This window comes from Suncus etruscus, chromosome 4 (genome assembly GCF_024139225.1).
Source record: "Suncus etruscus isolate mSunEtr1 chromosome 4, mSunEtr1.pri.cur, whole genome shotgun sequence".
NCBI lineage: Eukaryota > Metazoa > Chordata > Mammalia > Eulipotyphla > Soricidae > Suncus > Suncus etruscus.
The window spans coordinates 112,179,400-112,196,506 of NC_064851.1; the positions used below are offsets into that span (position 1 = coordinate 112,179,400).

The 17,107-nt window shown below is 39.5% G+C and overlaps 1 protein-coding gene across 1 annotated transcript in view; it reads right to left on the reverse strand.

The window, feature by feature from the left end:
• Positions 1 to 3,094: 3,094 nt before the first annotated feature.
• Positions 3,095 to 17,107, reverse strand: part of LOC126007187 (disintegrin and metalloproteinase domain-containing protein 20-like) — a 44,769-nt gene continuing 30,756 nt past the window's right edge. The window contains exon 6 of the mRNA XM_049772663.1: positions 3,095 to 3,391. Within this exon, the coding sequence (XP_049628620.1) occupies positions 3,095 to 3,391 (297 nt within the window). The remainder of the gene's footprint in view (positions 3,392 to 17,107) is intronic.

Below are 17,107 nucleotides of genomic sequence, written 5' to 3' on the forward strand. Positions count from 1 at the left end.
CCTTCTGAGGATTCATAATTAAGATATTATATTTGTTTTCTACTCAAGATTCTGCTAGATTCTTTTCTAAGACAGTAGCCTACCATCTTCATTTGATACCTTTCATTTCCCAATATAATTTTCTATTTGAGTAAAGCACTGAATGTTAGCATTATTCATAATTGAGTTTTAGTCATACAATTTTCTGGCACAAATTTCAATACAGTGTCAACTTTTAACAACCAAATTGCCAAATTCCTTATCCTATCATAACACACACTCAGGCCATCATTATAAACCTTTTCTAGTTTAGGTATTTATTTTTCATCTCTCATTAATTCAGGTTTGTTTATTCTCTGATCTGGATATTCAACTCTATCACTTCTTAACTCCACAGGAATACCTGAATCCGCTTGAACCATACCTCGTTACTTTATTGCTTCTCATATGTACTTCCTCCTAAACCTTAATTTCTGTATATTTCTATCTCCTGCTTAGACTCTGGTGCCATGAGTAATCTAGAAATCCTCTATTTAATCCCTGGCATTTCCTCATATAGTTAGTCTAAATATCACATATCAGTGACATTTTTCTGTATTTATACTACTTCTGGATTACTTTATATTTTTAACATTTTTACAGTTTATGTTGCAGGAAAATTGCAAGGTTTCTTCACTCCTTCCTAGGTTGAATATTTTGATTGTATTTTGACTACTATACTCATTATGTAGTATTCTGTCATTTGACATCTAGGTGATTTAAAATCTTAGCCATTGTACTTAGTTCTGTAATGAATAATGGTGATGGTCCATCCATTTGAATATTACTCTCATGAAAAAAGATACCACTAAAGAGTTACACAGCAGTTCAGTTCTCAGTTTTTATGGAAACATATATACTATTTTACACGAGGGTAGCCACAGAAAACATTCCCATTAGTTGTGAAGAATAGTTCCTTTTCACCAAATCCTCTTCAACATAGATTGTGTCCTTTTTGTTTTGTATGTTTAATTCTCACATGTGTAAGATATCTTATCTTTTTTTATTTTTGGTTTTTGGGCCACACACGATAATGCTCAGGTGTTATTCCTGGCTAGGCGCTCAGAAGTCACTCCTAGTTTGTGGGACCATATGGGACACCAGGGAATCAAACCGCAGTTTGTCCTAGGCTAGCACTGGCAAGGGAGACACCTTAAGCTTGGCAGACATTTTCAGACTTCCCCTGACTTGCTTTAACTTGGGAACTTTGATCTTCACTGACATTCATCCCCTGATGGCTTGCCTCAGCTGAAGTGTGTCTTTCTGGGCTGGAGTTCTAAACAAGGCTGACTCTGATGGGCTTCTTAAGCCTGGCAGACATTTTGAGGCTTCCCCCGGCTTGCTTCAACCGGAGAACTTTGATCTTCTCTGGCATTAATACCCTGAGTGTGTGCCTCAGCTGAGGTGTGTCTTTCCAGGTAGGAGTTGTGAATAAGGCTGGTGCTGCTGGGCCCCTTAAGCTTGACAGACATTTTGAGGCTTCCCCCATCTTGTTTCAACCTGGGAACTTTGATCTTCTCTGGCATTAATCCCTTGATGAAGTGGGACTTTGATCTTCTCTGGCCTTAATCCCCTGATGTCGTGCCTTGGCTGAGGTGTGTCTTTCCAGGTAGGAGTTGTAAATAAGGCTGACACTGCTAGGACCCTTAAGCCTGGCAGACATTTTGAAGCTTCCCCCTGCTTGCATCAACCTGGGAACTTTGATCTTCCCTGAAATTAATCCCCTGAGGTCGTACTTCAGTTGAGATGAGTATCCAGGCCAGAGTTCTAAATAATGCTGACTATGCTGGGCCCCTTAAGCCCGGCAGACATTTTGAGGCTTACCACTGCTTGCTTCAACCTAGGAATTTTGATATACTCTGGCCTTGATCCCCTGAGGGCGTGCCTCGGATGAGGTGTGTCTTTCTGGACCAGAGTTGTGAATAAGGCAGATGCTGCTGGGCCCCATAAGCCCTGCAGAGATTTTGAGGCTTCTCTCGGCTTGCTTCAACCTGGGAACTTTGATCTTCTCTGGCATTAATACCCTGAGGTCCTGCCTCAGCTGAGGTGTGTCTTTCCGGGCTGGAGTTGTGAATAAGGCTGATGCTGCTGGGCCTCTTAAGCCCAGCAGACATTTTGAGGCTTCCCCCTGCTTGCATCAACCTGGAAACTTTGATCTTCCCTGGAATTAATCCCCTGAGGTTGTGCTTCAGCTGAGGTGAGTCTATCCAGGCCAGAGTTCTCAATAATGCTGACTCTGCTGGGCCCCTTAAGCCCGGCAGATATTTTGAGGCTTACCTTGGCTTGCTTCAACCTGGGAAATTTGATTTTCTCTGGCCTTGATCCCCTGAGGGCATGCCTCAGCTGAGGTGTGTCTTTCCGGGCTGGAGTTGTGAATAAGGCGGACTCTGGCCTTAATCCCCTGAGGACTTGCCTTGGCTGAGGTGAGTCTTTCTGGGCTGGAGGTGTGATACAGCACACTCTGCTTTAGGCCCAACAGATATTAAGATACTTTCCCCAGCTTGCTTCAACCTAAAAACTTTGATCTTCTCTGGCATTCATCCCCCGAGAGCATGCCTTGGCTGAGGTGAGTCTTTCTGGGCTGGAGTTGCGATAAAGCTCATTCTGCTGGGCCCCTTAGGCCCGGCAGATATTTAGAGGCTTCCCCTGGCTTGCTTAAACCTGGGAACTTTGATCTTCTCTGGCATTAATTCCCTGATGGCTTGCCTCAGCTGAGGTGAGTCTTTCCAGTCTGGAGTTGAGGATAAAACTCACTCCGCTGGGCCCCTTAGGCCTGGCAGACATTTTGAGGCTTCCCCCAGCTTGTGTCAATCTGGGAACTTTGATCTTCCTTGGAATTAATCCCCTGAGGTCGTGTCTTGGCTTAGGCTGTATCTTTCCAGGCCAGAATTGTGAATAAGGCTGACAAAACTGGGCCCCTTAAACCCGGCAGATATTTTGAGGCTTCCCCTGGCTTGCTTCAACCTGGGAATTTTGATCTTCTCTGGCCTTAATCCCCTGAGGATGTAACTCAGCTGAGGTGTGTCTTTCTGAGCCAGAATTGTGAATAAGGCTGACTCTGCTGGGCCCCTTAAGCTTAGCAGACACTTTGAGGATTCCCCAAGGTTGCTTCAACCTGGGAATTTTGATCTTCTCTGGCATTCATTCCCTGAGGGTGTGCCTTGGCTGAGGTGTGTCTTTCCAGGCTGGAGTTGTGAATAAGGCTGACACTGATGAGCCCCTTAAGGCCGGCAGACATTTTGAGGCTTCCCCCAGCTTGCTTCAACCTGGGAACGTTGATCTTCTCTAGCATTAATTCCTTGATGATGTGCCTGGGCAGAGGTGTGTCTTTCTGTGCTGGAGTTGCTGATAATAGGCTCACTCTGCTAGGCCCCTAAAGCCCACCTATAATGGGTCAAAGCAGAGGACCATGACTGCTCTGCTACGCTTCGTGGCTGCGCACTCCACCTAGCTAATGAATACCACCACAACACGTAGAAAACCCTCAACATAAGCGTTACAATGGGGAAACTATGCAGACCAACATCAGGCATAGAAAATGAAGATGGAAACTCTGATGACCCAACAATGGCCAAACACCTAGGTAGTTTTTCAGATATGGAGTTTAGAGAAGACATAGGGAGAATGCTCACAGAAGTCTAAGAAAGTATATATCAGAACACTAATAAGAATCAAGAGAATATGAAGATAAAAATCAGAAAACTCCAAACTGAAATATCAGGTCAAATAACAGATCTGAAAAACTCAGCAGACATTGAAGAACATAATGGATAAGCTTTCCCTTAGGTTAACAGCAGCTGAGGATAGAATTAGTGCAATGGAAGATGCAATGCATAACAACTCCACACAGCAGAAGAGACTAAAAAATCACCTTAAATCAAATTATTAGACAATGGTAAAATTAATCAATGAATATGAGCAGATGAAAATAGAAGTCTTTGATAAACTCAACAGGAACAACATTAGAATCATTGGCATCCCAGAGACCCAAGAAGAAAATCTCCAGGAAGAATCAACAGTCAAGAACATCATCATAGAGATACTACCAGAGCTAAAGAAAACTTGTGACCAAATCCTGCATGCACAAAGATTACCAGATAAAAGAGACCCCAGGAAAAACACACCAAGACACATCCTAGTCACAATGATGAACCCAACAGATAGAGATAGAATACTGCAAGCAGCAAGATCAAAAAGGGAAATTACATTCAAGGGAGCATACTTGAAATCTACAGCAGACCTATCACCAGAAACACTCAAAGCCAGAAGGTAGTGGTGGGATATAATGACAAAACTCAATAAAATTAATTCTTCACTAAGAATACTGCACCAAGCAAAACTCACTTTCAGGTGTGAAGGAAGTATACATAGTTTTACAGATAAACAACAGCTCAAAAACTTTACAGACTCAAAACCAGCCTTAAAAGAAAAACAGAAAGATGTATTCTAAAGACAAGACAGACCAACAAACACACCAAACTTCTACACAAAGATGACAGTAAACCCCATGACAATTATCTCTCTCAATGTCAATGAACTAAATGCACCTGTTAAGAGGCACAGAGTGGAAAAGTGGATCAAAAAACTGAACCCAACCTTCTGCTGCCTACAAGAAACACACCTGAATAGTCAGAATAAACATAGACTCAAAATCAAAGGCTGGAGAAAAATTATCCAAGCAAACAACACCCTTAAAAAAGCAGGGGTGGCCATACTAATATCAGATGACACAAACTTTATAATCAGAAAAGTTGTAATAGGCAAAGATGGAGACTATGTATTAATCAAGAGATATGTACAGCAGCAAGAAATCACTCTCCTAAACATATATGCACCCAATGAGGGACCAGAAAAGTATTTAATACAATTGTTGTCAAATCTGAAAAAGGATATCAATAATAACACAATAATTGTGGGAGACCTCAACACAGGCTTCTCAACACTTAATAGGTCAACCAAATTGAAACACAAAGAAATATAGTAGACCTGAAAAGAGAAATGGAAGAAAGAGGACTAGATTTAATGCAATTTCTCTATAGATACTCATGACATTCTTCAAAAAAGTGGATCAAACACTTCTGAAATTTATATGGAACAATAAACACCCTCGAATAGCTAAAGCACTCCTCAGGAAAAAGAATATGGAGGCATTACTCTCCCCAATTTTAAGCTGTATTACAAAGCAGTAATTATAAAAACATCATGGTACTGGAATAAAGACAGACCCTCAGATCAGTGAAATAGGCTTGAGTACTCAGAGAATGTTTCTCATATAGCCATCTAGTTTTTGATAAAGGAGAAAGAAATCCTAAATGGAGCAAGGAAAGCCTATTCAACAACTCGTGTTGGCACACTTGCAAAAAAGCGAACTTAGACCCCCATCTAACACCATGTACAAAGGTAAAATCCAAATGGATTAAAGACCTTGATATCATATCTGAAACTGTAAGGTATATAGAACAACATGTAGGTAAAACACTCTATGACATTAAGACTAAAGGCATCTTTAAGGAGGAAACAGCACTCTCCAAACAAATGGAAGAAGAGATAAACAGATGGGACTATATTATGCTGAGAAGCTTCTGTATCTCAAAGGAGATAGTGCCCAGAATACAAAAACCACCCACTGAGTTGGAGAAATTATTCACCCAATACTCATCAGATAAAGGACTAATATCCAAAATATACATGTTACTGACAGAACTATACAAGAAAAAATCTAACCCCATCAAAAAATGGGGAGAAGAAATGAAGACACTTTGTAAAAAAAAAAAAATAAGAAAGGCAAATGTCCAAAAGGCACATGAAAAGATGCTCAACATCACTAATCGTCAGGGAGATGCAAATCAAAACTACTATGAGATAACACATCACGCCACTGAGATTGGCACACATCACAAAGAAGTAAAACAAGCAGTGCTGGTGGAATTTGGAGAGAACGGAACATTTTTCACTGCTGGTGGGAATGCCGTCTAGTCCAATCTTTATGGAAAACGATATGGAGATTCCTTCACAAACTGGAAATTGAGCTCCCATACGATCCAGCTATACCACTCCTAGGACTATACCCAAGGAACACAAAAATACAATACAAAAATTCCTTCCTCACACCTATATTCATTGCAATGCTATTTACAATAGCCAGACTTTGGAAACAACCAAGATGCCCTTGGTACATATACACAATGGAATACTATGCAGCCATCAGGAGAGATGAAGTCATGAAATTTTCCTATGCATGTGTGTACATGGAATCTATTATGCTTAGTGAAGTAAGTCAGAGGGAGAGAGAAAGACTGATTTCACTTGTTTTCTTTCTTTTCACTTGTCTATGGGTTTTAAGAAAAATGAAAGATATTTTTAACAGTATCTCAGAGACAATAGAGATGAGGGCTCGTAGGTGCAGTTCATGACATGAAGTTCACCACATAGAGTAATAAGAGCAGTCAGAGAAATAACTACACTGAAAACTATCATAACAATATGAATGAATAAGGGAAATAGAAAGCCTGTCTCGAGTACAGGTGTGGGTGGGGTGGGGAGGAGGGAGATCTGGGAAACTGGTGATGGGAATGTTGCACTGGTGAAAGGGGGTGTTCTTTACATGACTGTAATCATACAACTATAATCATATTTGTAATCACGATGTTTAAATAAAGATAATTTAAGAGTTTAAAAAAAGAAAAAAGAAGTCAAGAGAGAAAGAAATTTGTGATAATTATTTTAATCTCTAATGAGTTCATAAGTCAACAGCAGAAATTTACTAATTTCTTTCTGACAGATCATTTTGTTATTTTCTTTATTCCTGAACATCCAGTAACCTCAGCTACTCATTGGAATCTAAACTGGTGTATTCCTAGAAGATGACAGCATCATCAAATAATGTTGTCCTTAAATTCAAAGTGCTATTAAGGATACAGAGGTTTTTGTGGGGAGTGGTTATGGCTGCCAGTTCTCCAAGAAGAATAAGAATGCACAGAGAGGGAATGAAGGGTGTCTGCTCTCACACCAAAGACATTCTGTTAATACCAGTCAAAATACCCACATACTTGGAGTTTTGCCATATTGATGTCTCTGAGAATTGTTATCTCAGAGAAACATAGAGTGCTGGCTTGAACTTTGTCTTCAAATTCATGATACAGTTCTCAACCTGTCAGATCTGTTTGCTGTAGCTTGCTAGTGTTTTCAGCTCATTCAATTTTATTTGGAACCTTATATGCTCTAGAATGCTCTACTCTTATTATTAATTTGAATCTTGTCTTAGTGCTTGATTTCACTGATAAGTGCTTTTTTTTTCTTTTCTGTTTCCTTGACAATGGAATGCCAAATCTTATAGGGTATAACTTCTGCTTACAACCACCCTATTTGAATCAGCTTGAATCTGCTTCTCTTTTTCTGACTGGGATCCTCAATCTACAAAGGAACTAACAACTTCCTGACTGCCTGAGATAATTTGATTATGTCATCATTTGAAGCTCTTCAGTTCTGACTTACCTACAACTTGATAGGCAGAGTGTAACAATACATTGGTATTATTCCTACCCCCATAAAATAGAGAAATTTTGTTTTTCACAGGTGCGTATGGTTCCTGGTCAGCCAGAAGAGGAGTCTGACCCTTTAAAAGCTGATAAATTAATTAGGAGCAACCCTCTATAACTGTCATATTCAATACTGAATTGTATTCAATTCACTTATAATAAACATTCACAAATATTAATGCATATTTTTCATAGTGACTTATAAAGCAGAAATATGATGGTTTCCATAAACTGTTAAAATGCTTTCTGTATTCATAGATATTTATATTACTAATTTGCCCTTCATATAATTAACTTTTTAAATTTATTTGAAGAAAATACTTCATGGGGTCAGATCAGTAACACAAGCAGAAAGGTGTATGCCTTGCACACTCTAACCTAGAATGGACTGCGGTTCGACACCCCAGCATCCCATATGGTCCCCCAAGCCAGAATGATTTCTGAGCACATAGTCAGGAGTAACCCCCGAGTGTCACCGGATATGGCCCAAATCTCCCCCAAATACATCACATAATTGACTATAACATATTTTCTTCCAGATAAATAAAAGCAAATAAATAATAAAGCACAAATATTGAAAAAAGAAAGAAAAAATTAAAATTAAAAAACAGAAGAATCATGAGTTTTTTTTTAAATGGAAAAGAAAAAGTATAGTAGAAGCACATTTGTGGTAGCTATTGTATTTCCATTGAGGTCGTTAAGATGATGGCAGAAGATTTAATAAACTTGTTAATAGTTATCCATTCTTTTAAAACATTTTGTTCCTATCAGGATGACATTGTCAAACTAAGAAAATTGTTCAGAAAGTCAAAGCACTATTACTAATACTGCAAGTTGTAGGGGCCTTACTCATCAGCCAAGACACTGAGAAGAAGATAGATACAGGGTGAGGGTGGTACCCACACTAAATCCCAAAATCACTGGTTATATTACACCCCTAATTTCCATACCTGAATTTGCTTGCATTGGTGTCCTCCAAAAGAATCATAAAGGGGTGATGATACAGAACCATTGGGAAAATAGTGATTCTTGGTGCTAGAGGCAGCAGGCATGACTTGGGCATCTCCTCTCTTGTTGACTGGCTTTCCATTGTGTGGATAGCAGCTTGTTTTGTTCTCATATTAGCAGTTAAAAATTTTGAGAGCTTATTATGCTGGAAGATTCTTTTATTTTCTATGTCTCTGAAATTTCTTATTGTCATAGAATCTGTAGAATTGTATATCAAAATGTGCCCATGTGTATCCCTTCTTTTTGAATGTTCTTGATAAATATCTATTTTAAACGTTAGGTTTTCCCTAAGATTCTCCTAAATTTTCCTTGCAAAATAGCATTGCTCAATTTTCAAATTTATCTCTGTTAATGATTTTAACATCATATCAACATAGTACTCAATTAAAGACTTACCATTCTCATTAAATTAGGTGCAAGATAAGGTTGCCACAATCAATTGTTCAACTCTGTTTTGAAATGAGTGGCCATAACAATTCTTCAAAAAATTAGGGAATTCAAATTTAAAATAGAATTATAACTATAATAATGGTAGATTATATGATAACATACTTCAAACACCTAAGGACTCAACAAAAATAACTACATGATCTATATAGTAATTTGGAGGCTAAAAATCAACATGCAAACAAATATCCATAGCATTAAAAATCAATGAAAAATACATTTCAAAAATCTCACCTCCCAACTATACTTGGGAGTCATCTAACAAAATGGAAAGACTTCTATAAAGAAATTGTGAATCACTATTAATGTAAGTAAAAGAAGACAGAAAGAAATTGAAGAAACCATGTTCATCAGAAAAAAAAATAATGGTGTCAAGATGACTATCCTGCTCAGCATCATATAGATTCAATTATTCAATGTATTTCCTACAAAAGTGCTGCAAGATTTTGGCCATCTTTATGTTTTCAACATAGAAGTGCATTTTCATTTTTTGTACTTTTGATAGGACTATTAATTTTGTTAGTATGTTTCTGTTTCTATATTTTATACAATACCCCTTTATCTGTTGTATTAATAAAGATTATTTTTCTGCAGGAAGCCATTTATTGGTAGCTAAGTCATGACAGGGCCTTGGAGGAGATGCAGCACATTCACCTGGCTTCCCAATTGGCCTACTCACACATCTGGATCTTGGACCTGGCAAACATATCAGCATATTAGTCCTTGATGCACACCAGAATACCGTCCAATTTCAGCACTTGATTTTTGCTTAGGAAGCTCTTCAGGATTGCTCTTAATTCAGAAACTGTGGCTTAGTCCAGCGGTGGTTATGCTGACCATGCAAGAGACTTTACAATAGTGGATGCTTAACATGGTAAAAAGTTTAAAATTATCCCAGGGTTTTGTTCAAATGCTCATTCTAGGCAAGCAGAATGATGAGTGTGGTTGTTAGGGTTTAGAGCAGGGGTCTCACACTCAATTTACCTAGAGGCAAAGTCGGGGTGAGGCAGGTCCGCATAAGGAATTTCACGAAAAAAGTCCTCAAATGTCTTCTTAATAGTTTTAATTATTTCTTCTGAACGTGAATAGAATATTGAGTGAAGATCATGAGAAGTTCTTCTGAACATGGCATCTTTTGCCTATTCCTTGCTGCCAGAGATTTGACAGCACTTCTCCTCACAAATCTGAACCACATTTGGCTTTAGAGAGGAAGCACTTGAGACTCTCAGTATGGCTTGAAAATAATCATCATTAAATCTAGACATGTACTTTGACTTATTAAAGTTTAATGTGGAGAATAAATTTTCACACAAATATGTGCTCCCAAAATGGCACATGGTGCACTTGAACATTCAGGAAAGCTCAGGGAATTGGGGGGCAATTCTCTCAAAAATTGCTCATGCATGTCTGCATTTCCACTAATCTCCCTGAACTTGGTTTTGAGATCAGATTTGAATTGCAGGTCAATGAGCTCCATTTAAAGCACAGGAGGGGCATCTTGCACATCAAAGGAAAAGGGATCCACAAAAATTTGGAAAGTGGATCTGTGCTTTTTTTTTTTTTTTTTGGGCCACACCCGGTAACGCTCAGGGGTTACTCCTGGCTATGTGCTCAGAAGTTGCTCCTGGCTTGGGGGACCATATGGGACACCAGGGGATCGAACCGCGGTCCGTCCAAGGATAGCGCAGGCAAGGCAGGCACCTTACCTTTAGCGCCACCGCCCAGCCCCGGATCTGTGCTTTTTGAAGTCTGCAAATCTGTGATCAAATTCCTTCTCTAGCTTAAAAATAGCATCAACATATTTCTCACCACTGAATGTTATGCCTGCATCTACAAGTTCCTTGCATGCTGGTAAATGGCAAAGGCTTGTGCGAGAGAGCTGGGATTTTCAAAACACAAGTTTTGTGGAGAGTGCGCTCACGTTGTCATAGGCAGCACTGATAAGCTGCCCCGGGCCTTGTAACATCTTGTTTAGTACATTCAGCTCATGTGTGATCTCAACAAAAAATGCTAAGTCCATGAGCCATTTGTGATCACTCAACTCAGAAACAGCATTCCCAGCCTTCTCCATGAAGGCTTTCACTTCTTCACTCAACTCAAAAAATCTTTTCAGGACATTTCCCCTGCTGAGCCAATGTACCTCAATGAAATAGAGCACATCTCTATATTCTGACTCCATTTCCTCTAAAAAAGCACGGAAACTACTGTACTTTAAGCCCCTGGATCTGATTTGGTTGATGCATTTCACAACAACAGACATCACATTGTCACATGGCAGGCATTTACTACAAAGGGCCTGCTGATGGATAATACAGTGAAGAGCAATGGTCTTCTCTACATGCTCCACTTCAAGTTTTTTTTTGAACCAGTGCCACCAGTCCATTTTTCCTCCCTGTCATCTATGGTGCTCTATTGGTTATTATTCCAACAAACCTCTTTTATGGCAAACCTGCATTCTCAATGGCATCACACAGATGCTTACTAGCGGTGGTATGGCCATGCATTGAAATTATTGTGAGCAGCTCCTCTGTCAATTCAAAATTGCAATCAACCCACAGACATAAATTGTGAGCTGCGCAGTGTTTGTTATATCAGTGCCCTCATCAAGAGCAACTGAGTATGCATAAAAACATTTGGCTTTCTCACACAGTTGATGAAAAATGTCACTTGACTTGTCAGAAATGTGTTCTGCCACAGTGTTCGTGGAAAGGCTGATATTGCTAAACTGACCTTTCTTTTCTGGACAGATAATACTTGAAGCCTGTAACACACATTTTTTTTAACAAAATCTTCTTCTGTGAATGGTTCCACTGCCTTAGCAATCATCTCACTAACCATGTAACTAGCTTCGACTGATGCAACATTCTCTTTGGTTGCTTTCTTGAAGAAATCTTGTTGCCTCATTAGACATGCTTTAAGGCTGAAAACCCGCTTGGCTCTCTCATTTCCTTGATATTTTTCACATTCCTCAGCATATTTAGTTGAATAATGGCGTTTTACTTTGTATTCCTTGTACAATGCAACTTTCTCTGAGCAAATAAGACATGTGGGATGCCCCGTGCTCAAAAAAGTAATACTGTGTCTCCCACTTTTCCTGATATTGTCTCTGCTCATCATCAATCTTTCTCTTCACTGTAGGCTTTGATGAAGTTATGATGAAGGTATGACAAAATCTAATTCTTTAATAAACTTCTCTCCCTTCTCTTCCTTAGGCCTCCGATAATGCAAGGAACAGCGGGCAGGAGCAGCAGAAATGATGTCTGTGCTAGGGGCAAAATATTCATGATTATTAGCTTACCAAATATTCTCAATAAAAATTGCATTAGTAAAATAAATCGCAAAAAATCACATTAGGTCTTTCCTGAATCCTTCAAGCTCTCCTCAGAGCACTGGGAAGCAAACCCCCCAAAAACTGCACTCTGAAGCTACCTAGCGAGCAAGCGAGTAAGAAATGGCTGACTGTGGGGACTGCCATATTAAGTGCTAATTGCTTCACCTGCAGAGTCTCCGCCCTGCTGTGCTTCTTCTAAGGAAACTGAGGACCTAAAAAGAACCCTGTCCTGTGCTCCTCTGTCTTTCCTGAATCCTTCAAGCTCTCCTCAGAGCCCTAGGAAGCAAACCCCCCAAAAACTGCATTCTGAAGCTACCCAGCGAGCAAGTGAGTGAGTAAGAAATGCCTGACTGTGGGGACTGCCAGGTGAAGTGCTGATTGCTTCACCTGCAGAGTCTCCTCCCTGCTGTGCTTCTTCTGAGGAAAATGAGGAAATAAAGAGAACCTGTACTGTGCTCCTCTGTCTTTCCTGAATCCTTGAAGCTCTCCTCAGAGCCCTGGGAAGCAAACCCCCCAAAAACTGCATTATGAAGCTACCCAGTGAGCCAGTGAGTAAGAAATGGCTGACTGTGGGGACTGCTGGGTGAAGTGCTGATTGCTTTCCTTGTGGAGTCTCTGCCCTGCTGTGCTTCTTCTGAGGAAACTGAGGACCTAAAGAGAACCCTGTCCTATGCTTCTCTGTCTTTTCTGAATCCTTGAAGCTCTCCTCAGAGGCCTGGGAAGTGAACCCCCCAAAAACTGCATTATGAAGCTACCCAGCGAGCAATTGAGTGAATAAGAAATAGCTTACTTTACAAGCCCAGAAAGGGGAAGCCGCTAAATTCTGCTGGAACTCAGGTGCCAGCACCCCTATCTGCCTGTCTTCTGTGCTGTGTACCATATTCGGCCTGATTTCATCCTGTGCGTGGCTCATCTGCAGATGGCTCGCTTTCCCTGGAGCCTTCCCTAGAGGTGAGCTTACACACTCAGAAAGGGGAAACCGCTGAACTCTGTTGGAACTCAGATGCCAGCACCCCTATCTGCCTGTCTTCTGTGCTGTGCTCCATCTTCGGCCTGATTTCATCCTATATATGGCTCATCTGTGATGGCTTGCCTTCTCTGGAGCCTTCCCTGGAGGTGAGTTTACAATCCCAGAAAGGGTGGAGCCAGAGGAGCACAGCATCTCTGCTTCACTTCCCGGCTGTGCAAAATCATTTAGCCAATGAATACAAGCACAACACGTAGAAAAACTCATAATATAAGTGTAACAATGGGGAAACATCACAGGCCTGCGTCAGACATAGAGAATGACGATGGCAAATCTGATGACTTGAACATGACCAACCAACTAGTCAGTCTCTCAGATAAGGAGTTTACAGTCGCAATATGGAAGATGTTCAAAGAACTCAAAGAAAGTATAGAAGAGAACACTAAAAAGAATCAAGAGAATAGGAAGATAGAAATAGAAAACTCCAAACTGAAATTTCAAGTCAAATAACAGGTCTGAAAAACTCAGTAGATGAATTGAAGAAAAATATGGTTGAGCTTTCCCACGGGTTAACAGTAACTGAGAATAGAATTAGTACACTGGAAGATGAGATGAATAACAATTCCATACAGCAGAAGAAATTGGAAAAATTCCTTAAAGCAAACAATCAAACAATGGACAAACTACTCAAAGAATTGGAACAGATGAAATAGAAGTCTATGATAAGCTCAACAGAAACAACTTAAGAATCATTGGAGTCCCAGAGACCCAGGAAGGAAATCTCCAGGAAGAATCAACGGTCAAGAACATCATTAAAGAGAAACTACCAGAGCTAATGAATACATGCGATCAAATCCTGCATGCCCGAAGAGTACCAACTAAAAGAGACCCCAGATAAAACACCCCAAAACACATCCTAGTCACAATGATGAATCCCACAGATAGAGACAGAATTCTGAAAGCAGCAAGATCAAAAAGAGAAATTACATTCAAGGGAACATCCTTGAGATTTACTGCAGAACTGTCACCGGAAACACTCAAGGCCAGAAGGCAGTGATGGGACATAGTGACAAAATTCAATGAAATAAAAGCTTTGCCTTGAATACTGCACCCAGCAAAACTCACTTTCAGGTTTGAAGGAACAATACATGGTTTCACAGACAAACAGCAGCTCAGAAACTTTACAGACACAAAACCATTCTTAAAAGAAAAACTGAATGGCCTTATTCAAAACAAGACTGACCAACATACACACCAAACTTTGATATTAAGGAGGCACTAACTCCCAGGACTTTCTTTCTCTCAATGTCAATGGACTAAGTGCACCAGTTAAGAGACACAGAGTGGCTAAATGGATCAAAAAACTCAATCCAACCTTCTGCTGCCTAAAAGAAATGCACCTGAATAGTCAGAACAAACATAGACTCAAAATAAAAGGCTGGAGAAAAATTATCCAAGCAAAAAACACCCATAAAAAAGCTGGAGTGGCCATAGTAATATCAGATGATGCAAACTTTATACTTAGGAAAGTTGTAAGGGACAAAGATGGACATTTTGTATTAATCAAGGAATACATACAGCAGGAAGAAATCACTCTCGTAAACATATATGCACCAAATGAGGGGACAACAAAATATTTAATAAAATTGTTGACAAATCTGAAAAATAATATTAATAATAACACAATAATTGTGGGAGATCTCAACACAGCATTGTCAAATCTTGACAGGTCAACCAGACTGAAACCCAACAAGAATATACTAGACCTGAAAAAGAGAAATGGAAGAAAGAGGCTATATATATATATATATATATATATACACTTCACCCCCAGAAGACTGGATACACATTCTCCTCTAATGTACATGGGACATTCTCCAGGATAGACTACATGCTAGCTCATAGAACATACCTCCATTATATCAAGAGGTTAGAAATTTTGCAGGATATCTTTGCTGACCACAAGGCCCTGAAATTATATGTAAACCACAAAGGGACACAGATGAAAAACTTTAATACCTGGAAGTTAAACAACCTAATACTGAATAACCAGTGGGTCCGAGATGAAATCAAAGAGCTGAAATGAAATGAAATGAAATGAAATGAAATCAAACGCTTCCTAGAAGCAAATGACAATGAAGATACAAACTATTAGAACCTATGGGACACAGCAAAAGCGGTACTGAGTGGAAAATTTATAGCTTTGCAAGCACACATCAGGAAAGAAGAAGGGGCATACCTGAATAGCTTAATGATGCAGCTCATAGAATTAAAAAGTACTCAACAAAAAGACCCAAAAATTGGGGCCGGGCGGTGGCGCAAGATGTAAGGTGCCCGCCTTGCCTGCGCTAGCCTTGGACGGACCACGGTCGATCCCCCGGTGTCCCATATGGTCCCCCAAGCCAGGAGCAACTTCTGAGCGCATAGCCAGGAGTAACCTCTGAGTGTTACAGGGTGTGGCCCAAAAAAAAAAGAACCAAAAATAGGGAGGCAGAAGGAAATAACAAAGCTGAGAGCAGAAATTAATGAAGTGGAAACCCGAAAACAATCCAAAAATCAATGAAAGCAGAAGTTGGTTCTTTTAAAAAATAAACAAGATTGATAGATCACTGGCAAAATTCACAAAGAAAGAGAGCTAAACTTGATAACTTATATTAGGAATGAAAAAAGGAGATATCACTACTGATATGGTAGAGATCCAAGGGGTAATCAGAAACTACTTTGAGAAACTCTATGCCACTAAAAATGAAAACCTGGAAGAAATGGATAAATTTTTGGACTCTTATAATCTTCCACAGTTGAATGAAGAGGATGTAGCATATCTAAACACACCCATTCCTATTGAGGAAATTAAGACAGTAATCAAAAAACTGCCCAAAAACAAAAGTCCAGGCCCAGATACATTTACTAATGAATTTTTTCAAACCTTTCAAGAGGAACTTCTACCAATCCTGGCAAGATCTTTCATGAAATAATAAAAAAAAAAAACAGGAACACTTCCAAATAGCTTTTTGAAGCCAACATCACCTTGATACCTAAATCAGACAGAGATGCTACGAAAAAAGAAAATTAGAGATAAATATCGCTGATGTATACAGATACAAAGATCCTCAAAAAAAATCCTGGCAAATAGGATTCAATGCCACATTAAGAAGATCATCCACTACGATCAAGTAGTTTCATCCCAGGAATGCAAGGATGGTTTAACATCCGTAAATCTATCAACATAATACACAACATCAACAACAAAAAAATAGAAATCATATGATAATATCAATAGATGCAGAGAAAGCATTTGATAAGGTCTAACACCCATTCTTGATCAAAACTCTCAGCAAGATGGGAATGGAAGGAACCTTTCATAATATTGTTAAGGCCATCTGCCACAAGCCAGAGGCAAATATTGTCCTCAATGGAGAAAAACTGAAAGCCTTTCCTCTAAATTCTGGCACAAGACAAGGCTGTCCTCTCTCACCACTCCTATTCAACATAACACTGGAAGTACTCGCTATAGCGATTAGGCAAGAAAAAGATATCAAGAGAATCCAGATAGGAAAGGAAGAAGTCAAGCTCTCACTGTTTGCAGATGTCTTGATACTCTACAAAGAAAACCCTAAAGTCTCTTCGAAAAAGCTGCTAGAAACAATAGACTCATATAGCAAGGTGGCAGGCCACAAAATTAACACACAAAAATCAATGACCTTTCTATACACCAATAATAATAAGGAAGAAATGGACATTAAGAAAACAACCCCATTCACAATAGTGCCACACAAACTCAAATATCTTGGAATCAAC